This window comes from Drosophila obscura, unplaced genomic scaffold (assembly GCF_018151105.1).
Source record: "Drosophila obscura isolate BZ-5 IFL unplaced genomic scaffold, ASM1815110v1 contig_186, whole genome shotgun sequence".
Taxonomy (NCBI): domain Eukaryota; kingdom Metazoa; phylum Arthropoda; class Insecta; order Diptera; family Drosophilidae; genus Drosophila; species Drosophila obscura.
The window spans coordinates 6,787,275-6,802,063 of NW_024542774.1; the positions used below are offsets into that span (position 1 = coordinate 6,787,275).

General features: G+C 46.3%; 3 protein-coding genes across 3 annotated transcripts; all 3 read left to right on the plus strand.

Moving 5' to 3' along the window:
- The first annotated feature begins 2,750 nt into the window (after nt 1-2,750).
- Nucleotides 2,751-3,341, plus strand: LOC111081691 (phenoloxidase-activating factor 3-like). The gene is made up of 3 exons (XM_022377823.2): nt 2,751-2,967; nt 3,046-3,091; nt 3,155-3,341. The coding sequence occupies exons 1-3, from the start codon at nt 2,760-2,762 to the stop codon at nt 3,339-3,341; spliced, it is 441 nt and encodes a 146-aa protein (XP_022233515.2). The 5' UTR covers nt 2,751-2,759.
- A 57-nt stretch (nt 3,342-3,398) lies between these two features.
- On the plus strand, nt 3,399-3,822 carry LOC121404133 (serine protease grass-like). Its single transcript, XM_041593077.1, has one exon. The coding sequence runs from the start codon at nt 3,401-3,403 to the stop codon at nt 3,809-3,811; it is 411 nt and encodes a 136-aa protein (XP_041449011.1). The 5' UTR covers nt 3,399-3,400; the 3' UTR covers nt 3,812-3,822.
- Nucleotides 3,823-5,471: 1,649 nt separating this feature from the next.
- LOC111074057 (ETS homologous factor) lies at nt 5,472-12,136 on the plus strand. The gene is made up of 2 exons (XM_022366682.2): nt 5,472-6,086; nt 11,296-12,136. Exon 2 carries the CDS (start codon nt 11,320-11,322, stop codon nt 11,869-11,871), a length of 552 nt encoding a protein of 183 aa, XP_022222374.1. The 5' UTR covers nt 5,472-6,086; nt 11,296-11,319; the 3' UTR covers nt 11,872-12,136.
- Nucleotides 12,137-14,789: the final 2,653 nt, after the last annotated feature.

Below are 14,789 nucleotides of genomic sequence, written 5' to 3' on the forward strand. Positions count from 1 at the left end.
GAACGCGCCTTTCCTTCGCTTCCGCTCATCAGCAGCAGCAGCAGCAGCAACAGCAGCAGCGGCAGCAACAGCAACAGCAACAGATGATACCCGTCCCGGGTCCTGGGCAACGCTCCTGTGGCAGAATATTAATCCCATGTGTTGTATGCGAAGGCAGGAAATGCAATTGTCTGGTCTCAAATATTTGCCAAATGCATCGAGCGATCCAACGGATGCGAGCATTTACGGTCTCTCGATGGCATCTAAGCATTGTTGTAATTGTGTTTGCCAAAATGTATCTGTCAGTTGTTTAGTTTGCATGATAAAGGCATTTGCGGATTGTGTTTGTCTTTTGACCTATCTATTTTGTATTTTCCAGATTATGTCAAATGCATCTGTCGGATGCGAGAATCGCAGCATTCATTGAATATAAATCTGTGTTTGTCGGCTACGATTAACTGATGCTATAAATTAATTCTTTACCGTATTAATTTCTGAAATTGGTGGGGAACATGCATCTATCGGATTTATTTATTTATCATTTGTTAGCTTCTGTTTCCCTTTGGCATATAATTAGGTATATAAACAAATATTTAGTTTAACCCCTCGAGTAATCCCGTAATTTCGTAACTCCCTGCCAGCATCCACTTCCGTGCCTACCTACAATCATTCCACAATCCCACAAGAGATCTGTTTAAGTAGTTTAACTAACAAAAAGCCGTCGCCTCATTTGAGATTTCCCTCCAGAGACAATTCACTGAGCTTGTGGTGTGGTGGTGGTGTTTGTCTATGCCGATTGTTCTGGGTCATGTTTTGTGGGTTTACTTTACTTTACTTTACTGTACTGCTGCTGTGCTGCTGCCCCCGAATGCCTGGAATGGATGGTGCATAAACCATTTACGTGACACGTTTTGTAAGTTCTCATTGTTGCCGCCCCGTTAATCAGATTCACGGAGCATTTCTTCACCGTCGTCGTCGTCGTCGTCGTCTTCGTTGTCGTTCTCTTTATGTACTTTCATTGTTATCACTGGGAAATGCCTTAATCCGAATTTATGAAACGAAAGCGGAAGTCTGCTGCGGCTTGTTGTTATTTTCTCTATTGTCTTCTACGCTCCGGTGCTCGGATCTGTCTCTGCCTCTGCCCTGCCCTGCCCTGCCCTGCCTTGCCTTGCCCTGCCTCCTGGTATACGTATGTATACCCATCTTCTGCTGTATGCTGTGTGGCATTTCGGATGCGATCTTTACGAGCGGCTCTCTTCTTTTTTTTTCTCAGCTTTTTTTTATTTACGGTTACTTCATTTGGGATTTTATTATTATTTTTTCCGATTGATTTAGGCGTTTTGCGGAACAGCCAATGAGTGAGGGAGAGAGACAGCGAATAATACGATTTCAGTGGAGAGAGAGAAAACCCAGGAAAGATCGACAGCTGTTCCGCCTCCCTGGCAGACGAAATTCTACGAAGAGGAGGGCAAAACGTTGAAAACTTTATGACGGAAGATGCCACACAATCTGTTTATTGATTTATAGTCTGGGGAAAGTGCCAATAAAACGCCGAGCACGAACCAGAAGCTGCCTAGGATTATTTTAGTATGTTGGTATGTGTGTCTGTCTGGAGCGGGGAAATCCCCCAAATGCGATCGTTAAATTTACTTCGCTCTGCACCACCACCACCACCACCAGCAGCACCAGCACCGCCACTACGCTCACCACTCCCTCTATCCCTCTGTCCCTCTGTCTCTTTGGTGCTCTTTTTGTATATTTTTGTTGATCTTTAATGACTTTTGGGGTACGTGAAACATGTCCAGAGGATATTTCGAATATATTTACAGACCTCTGGCTCGTAAATCGTTTAGTCTACTTCGAGGGGCGCTGCATCGATGCTCTATAAATAGTTGGCGAGACCAACCCCAAGGAATGGGTATCCAAAAGTAGACAGATATTTTTGGGAATTTAATATATTTTCAAGGCACACGCTGCATCCCATCCCAAAGAGTTCCTCCAGCTGCAATATCTCAGCCATCCGCCAGATGTATGTAAAGTGTAAAGTGTAAATTAACCATCGCCTCTGATCGCTTCACGTGACGGGGATTACTTCCCTTCCCTTGGTGCAACTCTATTTATGCGCAAACACGAACCTAATTGAAAAACAACAAAAACTAAGCAAATAGTCGAGGAGCATTCCTCACCGGGCATTCCTTTGGGCAATTATCATACGAACCGAACACACAGCAATTACCTCACAGAGTCACGTACGAGGTCCGTTCGTGGGGACCTAAGAAAACATCCTCTCTCCTTTTTGGCAATTCTCATTGCACATCCTGTCCGAGGCGATTCTTATCGAGAGATGTGTGTGTGTGTGTGTGTGTAGATTCAAATGCCGATTCCTGCCCAGACAATAGATGCATATACACTCGGAGAATGCAATTGGATGCATGGCAGCTGCTAGGCATACGTATGTGGACGGGATAAGCCTGGGATTAGAGCCAGCGTAGCTGCATTTGTATCTGTGTTTATCCTCTGTCCTCGAAATCAATTAGTTACAAAAATGGAGCACACGCAGGATGCACTCTATTTATTTTTATGTAGACGCATGTCAGCTGAACATGACACCGCCTCTAAGGGGAAGCTCATAATGTGCTAAGGTTATCTGGTGCTTTCGATTTTGTAGGTTCTCAGAACATATTAAACCATTCAGTAGAATTGATATTCGCAAAATGCACATACATAAAAAGCTCATTTTTTCGCATCGATTCCACCAGTCTCATTCTTGTTCCACCGCGATGAAGCACGCAGGGACTTTGATGCTAGTTTTAGTGGCATGCCACGTTTATGGATCACTGCGATTGCTCGAACCTAGCTGCAGTTCAAAGAGGATGAGCCGCTTCAGAACGATAGGTGGCGAGGATGCTGAACTGTTCTCGACACCATGGATGTCATATCTGCATAGAAATGGGAAATTTATTTGCGCCGGATCACTAATCACTTATCGTTTGTATTTTTTTGAATATTTAACTGAAGCCTGCATTTATTTAATTATTTATTTTTTCATTTATTCATTCATTTCAGGCTTCGTTCTCACTGCTGCGCATTGTATAAGATATCGGGATCATATGTAAATTCTATCTTTTGGATACACCCACAATAGATACCTTAATCGCTTTTCTTTTGGCCGCAGAGTGGTGCGACTGGGCGAATACGATGCCAGGACCCAGACAGATTGCCGGCAACAAGGTTGTGCTCGGTTTGAAGACTTTGACGTCGAGTCCTTCCATCCGCATCCTTACTACACGACTATCTTTCACTTTGATATAGCTCTCATTAAACTCTCAAGGAATGTGGTGGCGCAAAGTATACCCCAATGAATGTCTATATCCTATATCATGCTCGTATATTGAAACCCATTTTTCTTGTAGGAAACATCATGCCGATCTGTCTGCTGTTGGACACCACTCACACATGGCAGCGTTATGTAGACTCCATTGAACAGTTTTCTGTGGCCGGCTGGGGCAAGACCGAAACGGATTTGATAAGCCCCGTTCTCCAGACTGCAAATGTCTCGCAGATCGAACGATTCAGCTGCCGGGCTGACATTGGCTATGATGTCAATCAGAGGCACATCTGTGCGGGGGATCCTGCTCGCCATTCGTGTGCGGGCGACTCTGGGGGCCCATTGGTTGCCACAGTAAGCTATGAACTTGTCGCCTATAACGTTCAGTTCGCGATTGTCAGCTATGGCGAGATCCCATGCAAGGGCGTCAGTGTATTCACGAATGTTAGAAACTATATTCCGTGGATCGTAGAGACCATAAACAATGCAAATTATGTGGCATAAGAAACATATGAATGAAATATACATATAAACTACACATGGGTGGAACTGCAACATTTCATATCTTTCTTATCTTCTTATTGAATGCACGGCAGCTGCTGGACATCCTATGGGGACAGGATGAGCCAGTAACGGCATGCTTATCCTCTGCCTGGAAGCAGTCCTAAGCATTGCAATTAGAAATGATTAGAGCGACGCCGAAATCAATTAGGTACAAAATAAAAAGGCGCTGGCGCACACGCAGGAAAAACTCAATTTATTTGCCCGAAGATCGACAACCGCTGATAAACAAGCCATTAGATGCACTTGAGATCGCAACAGGACACCGCTTCAAAGGTGGAGGCTGCCACAGCTGTGCTGCAATTCGAGTGCAGGACCATCTTGAGTGCAGCGCTGCGTTGCCTGTCCTCACGTATGCGCGTGCCCGTCGTGGGCGTTATCCTGGAACTCGATCGATTCGATGCCATTTCCAAAGAAGTACTGTCGTAACCCGAGTCATCATCTCACTTCACGCTTTGCCTATGACATGCGAGGGGCCAAAGGATTCAGGGTATACACGCACTTGACAGCCAGGTCACATGTTCATGTCTGGCCGCAGACCATATGCTACGATCTGCTGCGATCCTCGGAGGACCTCGCCTTGGCATGCGTGTCAGACTGCTTCGATCCTGCGGCTGTCACTCCGAAAAAGAGAGGAAGCCGCCAGGCCTGGAATCATTTACATTGAAATGCTTTCAATGCGTGGCAGGAAAAAGGATTTCCTGTAATTACTCCGAGTCCAGGGAAGCGCAATGATCGTTGGCTGCGTAATTAGTCAGCGGGGAAAATTCGTCCAAAAATTAATGAATCAGTGAGCGCATGAATAAGTGAGTATGAGTAGATAGATGAGTGTACGAGTGCATTATTAATATGTGCACAGTGCCTATGTATACAGTGCACGCTCGAAAGAAGGTTGAGGGAACATTCTAAAGAAACAGAGGAGCGTTAAATTTAATTTTGAGATATTCCTAAATTATATTGCAGGCATAATTGAAAGTAATTCCATTCGCCCTATTCCCTATTCCTGTACACATGTTTCGGTTTTTGGTAACGAAGTGTAAAATGATAAATTGATGGAAAATGTTAATGGAAATTTGGAATAAATTGGGTGACAAGTCAAAGGTCCACCACGAAGAGTTGTCTGCTAATGGGGGAAACATGGGTATTTGAAGTTGAAAGCTAATAAACAATCGATGACAGCAGCACAGGGTTGGTGAGCATGAAAGGGATAATCCACTCTCACACTGAATTTCCATATTGACTCCCTTTGTCAGCCCACATTTCCGATGCACAACCCCATCCTGTGGACCCTATTCGATCTCTGGAACCTTTTCATTCACCTCCGACCTCAGAAATGTTGACTCAATCAGCTTAGCAGTCGGAGACAGAAATGCGGGTCGAGCATCGTGCTGGCTGCCAGATACCAAAAGATCTACTAATATGTCCACAGCTGGCGGGCCAAAACAGCTGGGAGACACACACAGAGCGCGAGAGAGAGAGAGAGAGAGAGAGAGCAAACCTAAAGTGAGAGCAAGAGAGGGTTGCTTGCGCACAGAGAGAGAGAGAGACGAAACCGAGGCAACAAAACTCGCTGCACAGGCACGATCGCTATCAGTCGAAAACGTTGAGTGCGCGCGAACAGAACGTAGATACACAATACAGATACACAACAAAGTACGAGACGAGCGAGCGCATTACTCATCCGCCAGATACGAAGATACTCGTAGCCTCACACACTGCGTTGCATTGCAGTTTGGCAAACTGGATTTACCACCCAAAAATCAAAACCACAATTCGTGTTAAGTGAAAAACGAAGCAAATTGCAGCAGCAGCAGCAACAACAACAAAAGAAAAAAAAACCTTTCAAAACTCAAGCCAAAAGCGAATTAGAAAAAGTAGTTCAAAGCGTGCAAAATACGTTACTTGCTGCAAAAGTTGTGAAACGTATCCGAGAGATACAATACGAAACGCAGAGAGAGAGAGAGAGAGAGCGCTGGAAGCGAAAGCCAAAACAAGCGACAAAAAGTGCAATTTCTAAAAATATACACATACATACACATATCAAACATATACAAATTCCAAGCAGGAAGTTTCCATCAACCAAACAGATAACTCAAATATATACATATATAAAAAATAATAATCTCGCTAATTCCAATACAAAAAAAAACGCCACAAGCGAAGCAGATTTCCAAAACAAACTATTGTTGGATTAACCACACGTTCATTTTCGATCAAGGTAAGTTGGGTTTACATATTTTTAGGCAGAGTCAAGCTTCGTTTATGGCCCTCGTTAGCACTCCAACCCAATCCAAAAACAAAACAGAAAACAGAAAATACCCAAAAATCGATTTGAAGGTTCAATCCATTAGCCAGCATGTTGTTGGTGGCTTGCTGGCTTGCATTCAAAACTGAACAAAAAGCGATCTTGGGTCGGGACTTTGCCTAATTGACCTCTAAAGATGTGCTCCTAGGGCCCTGGGACAAATATTCAAAATATTCAAAGTTAATGGAAATTTGAAATGATTTTGGGGATTAGTACAAATAAGTTAAGGTCAACACTAAAGGTTAATGGAAGGTCTTAAATTGAAGGTCTGTGAGGCCACGAACTAGTTAAGATTTGAAACACTTTCTTTTAGGCTGAAAATCTACAGCTAATGATCAGAAGTCTGTCTAGGAGATTTCTCTGAAAATGCAGCAACATAATGATGCTCTCGTACAAGTTAAGACCCATCTTAGGGGTTTACTCAAAGTTAAGCTGCTTTAGTCTTTATTTCAAGCCAAAACATTTGTAGTAGCAAAACAAAAAATCCCTCTCTATCCAGAACGGTTTGGCATTAAGAGCTGTAGAGAAAGAGAATGAAGAGAGAACCGTTGAGAAGCGAGAATAACCGCAACGAGGCAGACACCACCACTACCAGTGCCCCACACACAACAGCAAAGCGACACTTAAAATGCCAAGACGGCAGCTGCAAAAGAAATTTTTGTGGCCAAGTCGATAAAGATGCATTCAGCTCGATTGTTACCCTCTTCTGTGGCTCTGCGGCTCTCCGGCACTCGACTCCGTTCTGTTCTGCTTCTGCTCCTTATTGAATGCGCGCGCATGCGCAAAGGATGTGCGCAGAGGGATGGGGATGGAGTCCTACAAAGAAAGGGAGGGTGTGCAGGGAACCACACAGCCACACTCACACATTGCCTGTAATCTTTGCAGCTGCAGGACAGAGCGAATGTGCACCTGGTCCCGCAGCTCGAACCGCCTTAATTAATTTCCCAGCTGACTCACTCACCTTTGCTGCCAGCTCCAGTCCAGTCCCGAAAGGAAATGACAAACCGCTGACTGACTTGAACGCCTTCCCTCTATGACCGTCTTATCAGGCGTCTGTTTCCCCCTCTGGGGGCTGACTTCCTGCTGCATGCCTCACTTCACCTTGACACGTGCGAGGCGTGAACGCCAGTCGCAGTCGCAGTCCCTCCTCTAATTTACCCGTACGTACTCACCCACTAAACAACTTGCAAGACTCCGCGAGGCTATTCCGAGATGCATTTGGCGCCATTTGGCTGTACATGCGAGTATTCTGTTGAACGCATCAGCGACAACAAGACCGAAAGTCGTCACACATCCGTCCATCACGACAACGCACTGGGGGCCAGCCACTGCTGAGCTGTGGCACTGATGGGGAAATGATGAATGGGAGACAAGCGACGGGGACTGTCAGTATGCAGACGTCGGGCAGACGGCGATCCCGATGCCGATGCCGATCCCGCCGCCAAAACCGCAAACGCAGACGCAGCCGCCTCAATGGCGTTACATGATTTGTAATATCAGCAAACATACGTCACAACAGCAACAGCAACAAGAACAGCAGGCAGCAGCAGCAGCAGCAGCAACAGCAACATGTGCATAAATGGAATCCGGTTGGGTTGCTTGACTGCGACTGCGACTGTGGCTGTGGCTGTGGCTGAGCAAAAATGTTTATTTTTAACAATATTCAGCAGATTATCATCTGTCGTCTGCTGTTTTTGCATCGCATGTTTTGCTGGCTACACTCCGACTACACTCCGATGAATGAACGAGTTTGTTGCCTTGAAATCTAGCCAAGAAAACAGACAGCAATATTTTGCATTTAATCATGTTTACAGCGCATTTACACGAATTATAAACAGAACGATAATTATCCGACAAGAGATGTAAACTTTTCTATTAGAATGCAATTTTATTCGGCAGTTTTGGGGATGGCTTGAGCAAACCTAAGCAAAGTACAATTTAAAAGTAAATCTCCATTTAATTTGAATTTAAATTAAAGAGGAAGGTCTCCCATGCCATTTGTGGAGATGATAAACGTGTAAATAATAAGCAAATTATGTCAGCCTCCATGATAAATCTACCACCAAGAATCTGTTTGAGAAAGCGGAAATGCGAGATGTGGGAGCGGATGGGGGAAAAGGAGATTGAAATGGAATGGGACATATGAGAGTATACCCGTCGTAAACACCCGCCGACAGAACCGAACAGAACAGAACCGAGCAGAGCAGGGCAGGGCAGGACAGAGCAGAGCAGAGCAGACAAGACACAAAACCGACACAAAAATACACATATATTTGTGGATAGCAAATTACGCACTTAAAGTGCTCGCCAAAGCCAAATGACAGGAAACGCGTCATTTTTACGAACTTCAAATTACGATTTTTTTTTTATTTTACGTTTCGTTTGTCTTTTGCACACTCAAAAGACGGCATGTCTCCAGGTCCCAAGTGTACATATGTACATACATATGTATGTATGTTTTGTGTGGTTGTTTGTTTAGTAGCTGCCACTAAGTAGCAACGCAAGACAGAGACAGAAGACAGAGACGAAGACGGAGACAGAGGTAATGGTGCAAAGTGCAAAGATCCAAAAAGAGCTCACAGAGAGAAACGCCCCTTAAGCTATGAGTATATTTCGTGAATGTAATTAAAACTGGCGCAAGTATCGCACATTTCCTCATTTATCTGCAATTGTCTGTGTGTGTGTGTTTGTGTGTGTCAGCATTTCCTTGGAAAAAAGAGACAGACAGAGAGAGAGAGAGACCAACAGGGTGCGAGGGTAAACTGCATCCTGTGTGCGCAGGCGGAGGCGGATATGCGAGCATTGCACAGACGATTCATTCCACTTCCTGTCATTGACTTTGTCAACGGACAAAGCGAACACCAAATAGTAACAGAAAACCATTTCCCTTTCCATCGAGCCCCCCACCCCCAAACAAGACGACGAAGCGTGAAAATGCGACGCGTGCTCAACACGAGTTCTCCTCGATCAGGCGAATGTCATTGCCACGATGCCATGTGCTGGCAGTGCCAGTGCCGCTGCTGCTGCTGTTCCTGCCACAACGTATCAATCACTTTGAGCCGGGAAAGCGAGTCATTTGTGGGTGAACGATTCCCGTGTTCGAATCACGCAACGGAAGCCCCGCCGACAGATCTATTTGTCTCGACTCATTTGGCATTTGATGATGAATAATCGTAGTCATAGTCATCGTCATCCCACCTACAAGCTTTTCACACGCTTTTCCTTTGACTTTGCTGACCCGAATCGTGGGAGTGGGAACTTCAAATTTCCTTCTGGTGCTGTGCGGATGTTTGTGCCAGCCCCCCAACACTTTTCCTCTCTGGAATTTGAATTGGAAATCGAAATAATGAAATTCGTAGACACAGTGTTCGCCTGCTGTGTGGACCGCCCCTGAAGTTCTGCAATAGTTGGAGGTATTTCTGCTGCGGGGGGCACCTCTACCTATCGTCTAATGGTGTCGCTTGGAATAGTTTACGGCATCCGCTCTAGTGAGTCACAAATCGGTTGATAAGCGTGGGTCGTAATGGTGGAGCAATTGGCCCCATCTTAGGGTTCGATTGGGGGTGCTCTGGTGCTGGGTGCATTCTAATGTTTAGCATATACCTTTGGGTCCAGAACAAACAATCAAACAAGAGACCAAACAACAAGTGGCATTCGTTGCCCATTCCAAAGCGATGTGTGTGGTTCTGAAAACTCTTTCCATGTTCCATGTTCTATTGATTCAGTAGTTCATTTGTTTACCCCTACCCCATCGCCCCATGGCATCCAGAATTTCGTGGGAATTGTAGCGCCCCTCCATGGCCACTGCTGCTGGCAACGAACTGTGTAATTAAAACTGATTCCCTCAACAGCGAGGCGACTCCTTTACGCACTTCCTTGGACGGAAGCGAAGCTCGCATGGGTATTCCGGAAAACTATTAAAAGGTTCTCCCCCCTTCTCTGTCAGCTGCTCCCCGCAGAACGAGCCCTTAAATCTCGGCGCTCGGAGCTGGGAGCCCGGCGGCGGCTTCCGCTCTCTTGGCTTCCCCTTTTCCATTCCCCTTGCTCATTCCCATTCCCATTTCCACTTCCATTCGCATTCGCATTGACACCTTTTATGCCGTCGGCGGATGTTTCGCTTGTTGTTTTTGCCCATTCCCTTGCCGATTCAAAATCTGATTCCGAATTAAAAGTCTCTCTCTCTTTCGCTCTCTCTAGCTCTTTGTTTTGCTCGCCTCTTTCGCAGCTGCCAATTGGGAGGGTAATTATTTCCGTTTCGTTCCGTTCTGTCTACGTTCTGTTTGTAATCGCAATCGCAGTCGTTTCTCTGCCTGCGTTTCTATGTCAGATCCGTCCGCCTCTCTCGCCCCTATCCGCTCTCTATCTCTCTCTGTCCCGGTAGCAGCAGAATGTGACCGACCGCTGATCGATATGACAGCAGCGCTGGGTAATGATTATTCAGCGCTTCCTTTCGCGTGCGACCCGCCGCCACGATGCGGATGACGCCCATTTCTGCCATCCGCCAACAAGGTCAGATTTAATAACAAAATATTATATCAAACAGAGAGAGAGAGAGAGAGGGAGGGGGGAAGCAACAAAGTTGTTCCATGGCGAACTTTGGATGCTCTAAGTGGGGTGGAGTGGAGTGGAGATTAAGTAAACCCCCCAATGATTCATTTGCGACACAGTGGAGGGTCCAGGAGGGTCCACTTAACGTATGAGTAATATTATATTTCCCGTAATCCGGAAGCTAAAGGGTATACTGCCCTCGGCAAGGCAAACGAAAGGATCTCCGATATTTAATTATAGATCGAATGTTTCTTCGCTCACAGAATCTATTTTTATATATTTTTTCTATAGTTTTCGCTGTTCCAATCAGCTGCGAGGGTATCTCCTAGTCGTCAGTGCTTAATTCTTTTTTTTCGTGCTAGTATTTGTATTTATATTTTCGCTGGCATTGCGATTAAAACAATTGCCAGCTCGTGAAAGCATTTCCGTCACCCAGCCCCATATGCATTGACCCCCTTTCCGCTGACAAGTACCGCCCAATTCCCCTGACGCCACTGCCCCGCCCCCGCCCCTCCCTGAGTCACTGAGTCACTTCCATTAATCACAAAAATTCTACTTTTTCTTTCACTTGCAGACAAGAACCCGACATTTAATCAACATGCAAGTGGAGGCCAGCTATCCAAAGTATGCCGGACGTGTCCCGCCCCTGGATCTCTCCCAGGTGAATGCCGCCCAGGAGCTGTGGGCCGCCGTCGGCAGTGGGACGCCAACAACGCCATCGTCGAAGCGTCACCAGCATCATCACCACCACCATCATCATCCCTACCACCACGTGCTGGACAAGTGTCGCGGCGGTGTGTCGCTGCTGGGCTCCGACGACCACAACAACAACCGATTGACCATGACGGGATCGGGTGACGACCTCATGATGAGCCCCACGACCAGCCTGCTGCATCCCATGGGATCGGATGGCCTGCCGCTGGATCCCCGCGACTGGACGCGGGCCGATGTGTGGAAGTGGCTGATCAACATGGCCGTCTCCGAGGGCCTGGAGGTGACGCCCGAGCTGCCACAGAAGTTCCCCATGAACGGCAAGGCCCTGTGCCTGATGAGCTTGGACATGTACCTGTGCCGTGTGCCTGTCGGCGGCAAGATGCTCTACCGTGACTTCCGCGTACGCCTGGCCCGCGCCATGGCTGTGCTCTCCTAGGGCTCTGCCTTCACCCCCCCTCCTCACTGGTTGTAAATACTCTAGGGTTCACACATAGTCTAGCTTTAGTTTAGTTTAGCTGTAACGCCTAGTCGCTAGTGCTCTTCTTGTTTAAGTCTTAGCCATTAAATCTGCATTTCGATGTTGTCAATGAAGTGGGCTCTGGTTCTCTGCCTCGATTTGAGCAGAATCTGGAGCGGAGACGGAAGCGGAAGCGGAGTTCAAATGCTGTCCTATTAGTTGATTAAGTTCGCATCTGATGAAAATATAAAATGAAATTTTATAAATGAAAACGTGCGCTTGGCTGGTCTTTGATATTGCTGGGAAATTTCATTTCAGTGGATCATTTCCATGATGGAAAACTAAAGCGAAAGATATGCAGATCTATGGATCGAATTTCCAGTGCTTTGAGCACAAATGTAGTTTATTTTAGTCTCTGAGATCTCTTTCGGCTCTCCTTGTCCCACGGAGAACACTTAGCGAGCGATACCAAAAAGATTCCTAAAAGATCTTCGCTGTGCTTTATGTTCTGTTTATGTCTTTCACAATTCCCCCCTCAGAAGACGCGCATTGACAAGTGAAATACGTTTGCCCAATTAGCACATCATTAACATTCACTTAGGTTGGGTTGGATGTATCGAAAGGGGGGAAACACACAGATACAGACGCGTACACGTACACAGACAAGTGCAATAGACTCTTTGTTATTGTTGGCCAGAAGTTAATGCCAACATTTGTTTAGGCCTAGGCCATACATAGATCACATCACCCCGAAAGTGTTTATTTTCTGAAGACCCCTTTTTCCGTGTGTGTCTGTGTGTGTGATTAATGGTGGATGGTGGACGGGGCTAAATGGAGTTGCTTCATAGAAAATAGAAGGGGGAAAGGGGCAGCAGAACATCATTAAAGTGGGCGGAGATCTGTCACCTATCTAACCATTCAATTTCATCTTTTTTTTAGAGCCATAATTCCCATTTTAGCTGTCATTTCAGTAGCAGTGGCATTTGCAAAAAAAAAAAAAAACAAATAAAAATTAAAAAAAAAAAAACAGCGGAACAATTATGACAATAACGGATAACGATAATCAGCATCGGTAGTCAAATAGAACCCGGATGGATGGCTAGATAGATGGAAAGAAAGATCTGTACATACATGCATATACAGACAGAGAATGAGAGTGTGAGAGAGGCGCGTATACAAATTCAAAGCGCTCCATCCGCCCGTGCATCCGCTCATTTCATTTAGGTTTTTCTTTCTGTATTGTGTCTTCTATGAATGAACAGCCATACACAGATACACACATAGATCCATAGATACGCAGATACAGATACGTGGTGCACGTTGCTCTTCCTGCTACAGCTACTGCTGTTGCTGCTGTTGCTGCTGCTGCTGCCACTGCTGCTGTTGACGCGCTCCATGTGGCTCATTGTCGCTGGATTTTTTGTAAGTTTGCATTTAGTGCAGTTTGGCTCTGTTTTCGGGAGCATCCGGGATGTAGTTAAAGGTAAAGGAAGTGAGACAAATGAGCCCCGACCTCAACAGTCCACACAGACCCAGACCCAGACCCAGACCCGAACTGTTCGGCCGCTTATCTTGTAAAACAGATGTCGCAACCTGACACATGCCACAAAAGAAGAGGCACAGGCACAGAGCGACGCGGGCATGGATGGCATGGGGCAGTTCTGAGCATGTCCAGCAGCTGACGCTTCAGAGGAATCTGCAACCGGGAAGGGACACACCAGGAATTTCAACTGCAATTGCAACAGTTGTAACTTCATTTCGGCTGAATGTCTCCAGATTCTTCACAACTGAGGGGAGAACTTTCAACTGAATGCTAGGGCGACCTTCTGCCAGTAAAGAGGAGTAACCACAGGGGAGGATGGAACGAAAGACGATGTGGCAAACACAGTTGAGCAGCAGTGCAGCTCAGTGGCTCCTGTCAGACTCTGATGACTCTGATGGTGATCCAACAGAAAGGACTGTGTGTGGCTCTATCTTCCGAATGCGGCCAGCCACCACAACTAATATCTTTGATCAAACACTCGTACCAATCAAATATTGATTCATAATCTCTCCATCTTTATGTGGCAAAGGCCAGGGACAAAGACAGGGGCAGGGGCAGGGGCGAATGGTCTAAGCAAAACAAACCGGCAAATCAAATAAATCATATAAAGACCGGGAAAATTGAGGAAATGCCGCTTATGTAAAGTAGAATATCCGCTGACAGACGACGACGACGACGACGACTGGCGATCGGCGATCGGCGACCCGAGCGACCCAAAGCCGACGAACGGAAGACGAGGTGCGAAAACAATAAAAAACGGACGGAACGGAAGTGGACGCGAACGCTGACGCTGAAGCGGAAGCGAACGGAGAACGGAGAACGGAGGTGACGGTTCCGTCTATCGCTCTGCTCTGCGGCTTTCTCAACCGCACACCAAACACACAAACACAGACACACACAACACAACGATTCCAGCGATTGCAGCTACCGGGCTTCGGCTTCACCTTCTGCCATGCCCTGCCATGCCCTGTGCCCTGCCTTTTGTGGCCTTTGCCAATTTGTCGAAATGCTTTTCCGCTTTTCCGGCTTGTTTGCTCTCGTCCGTTGCCTTGTCTTGCGGCTGGCTACCCGTAATTGAATTTCGTTTCGAAGGAAATGACTAAACCAAAAATCTCTTTCACTCTCCTCAAGTGGTATGACTCGACGAGGGAGACTCGCCCGCCCCTCCAACTTATCGAATGGGTGGGGGTAGGAAAAGGGGTGTGGGTTCAGTCTTCGATTGTGCAATTGAAACACTCCAGAGCAACGGAAAGAACTTCAGCTTGGTTCTCTTTTAATTAGTTCATTGGCTGCAGTCGTAGGGCGCGATATTTCCCACGAAACTCTGGTGGGGTAAACAAATGAAATGAATCAA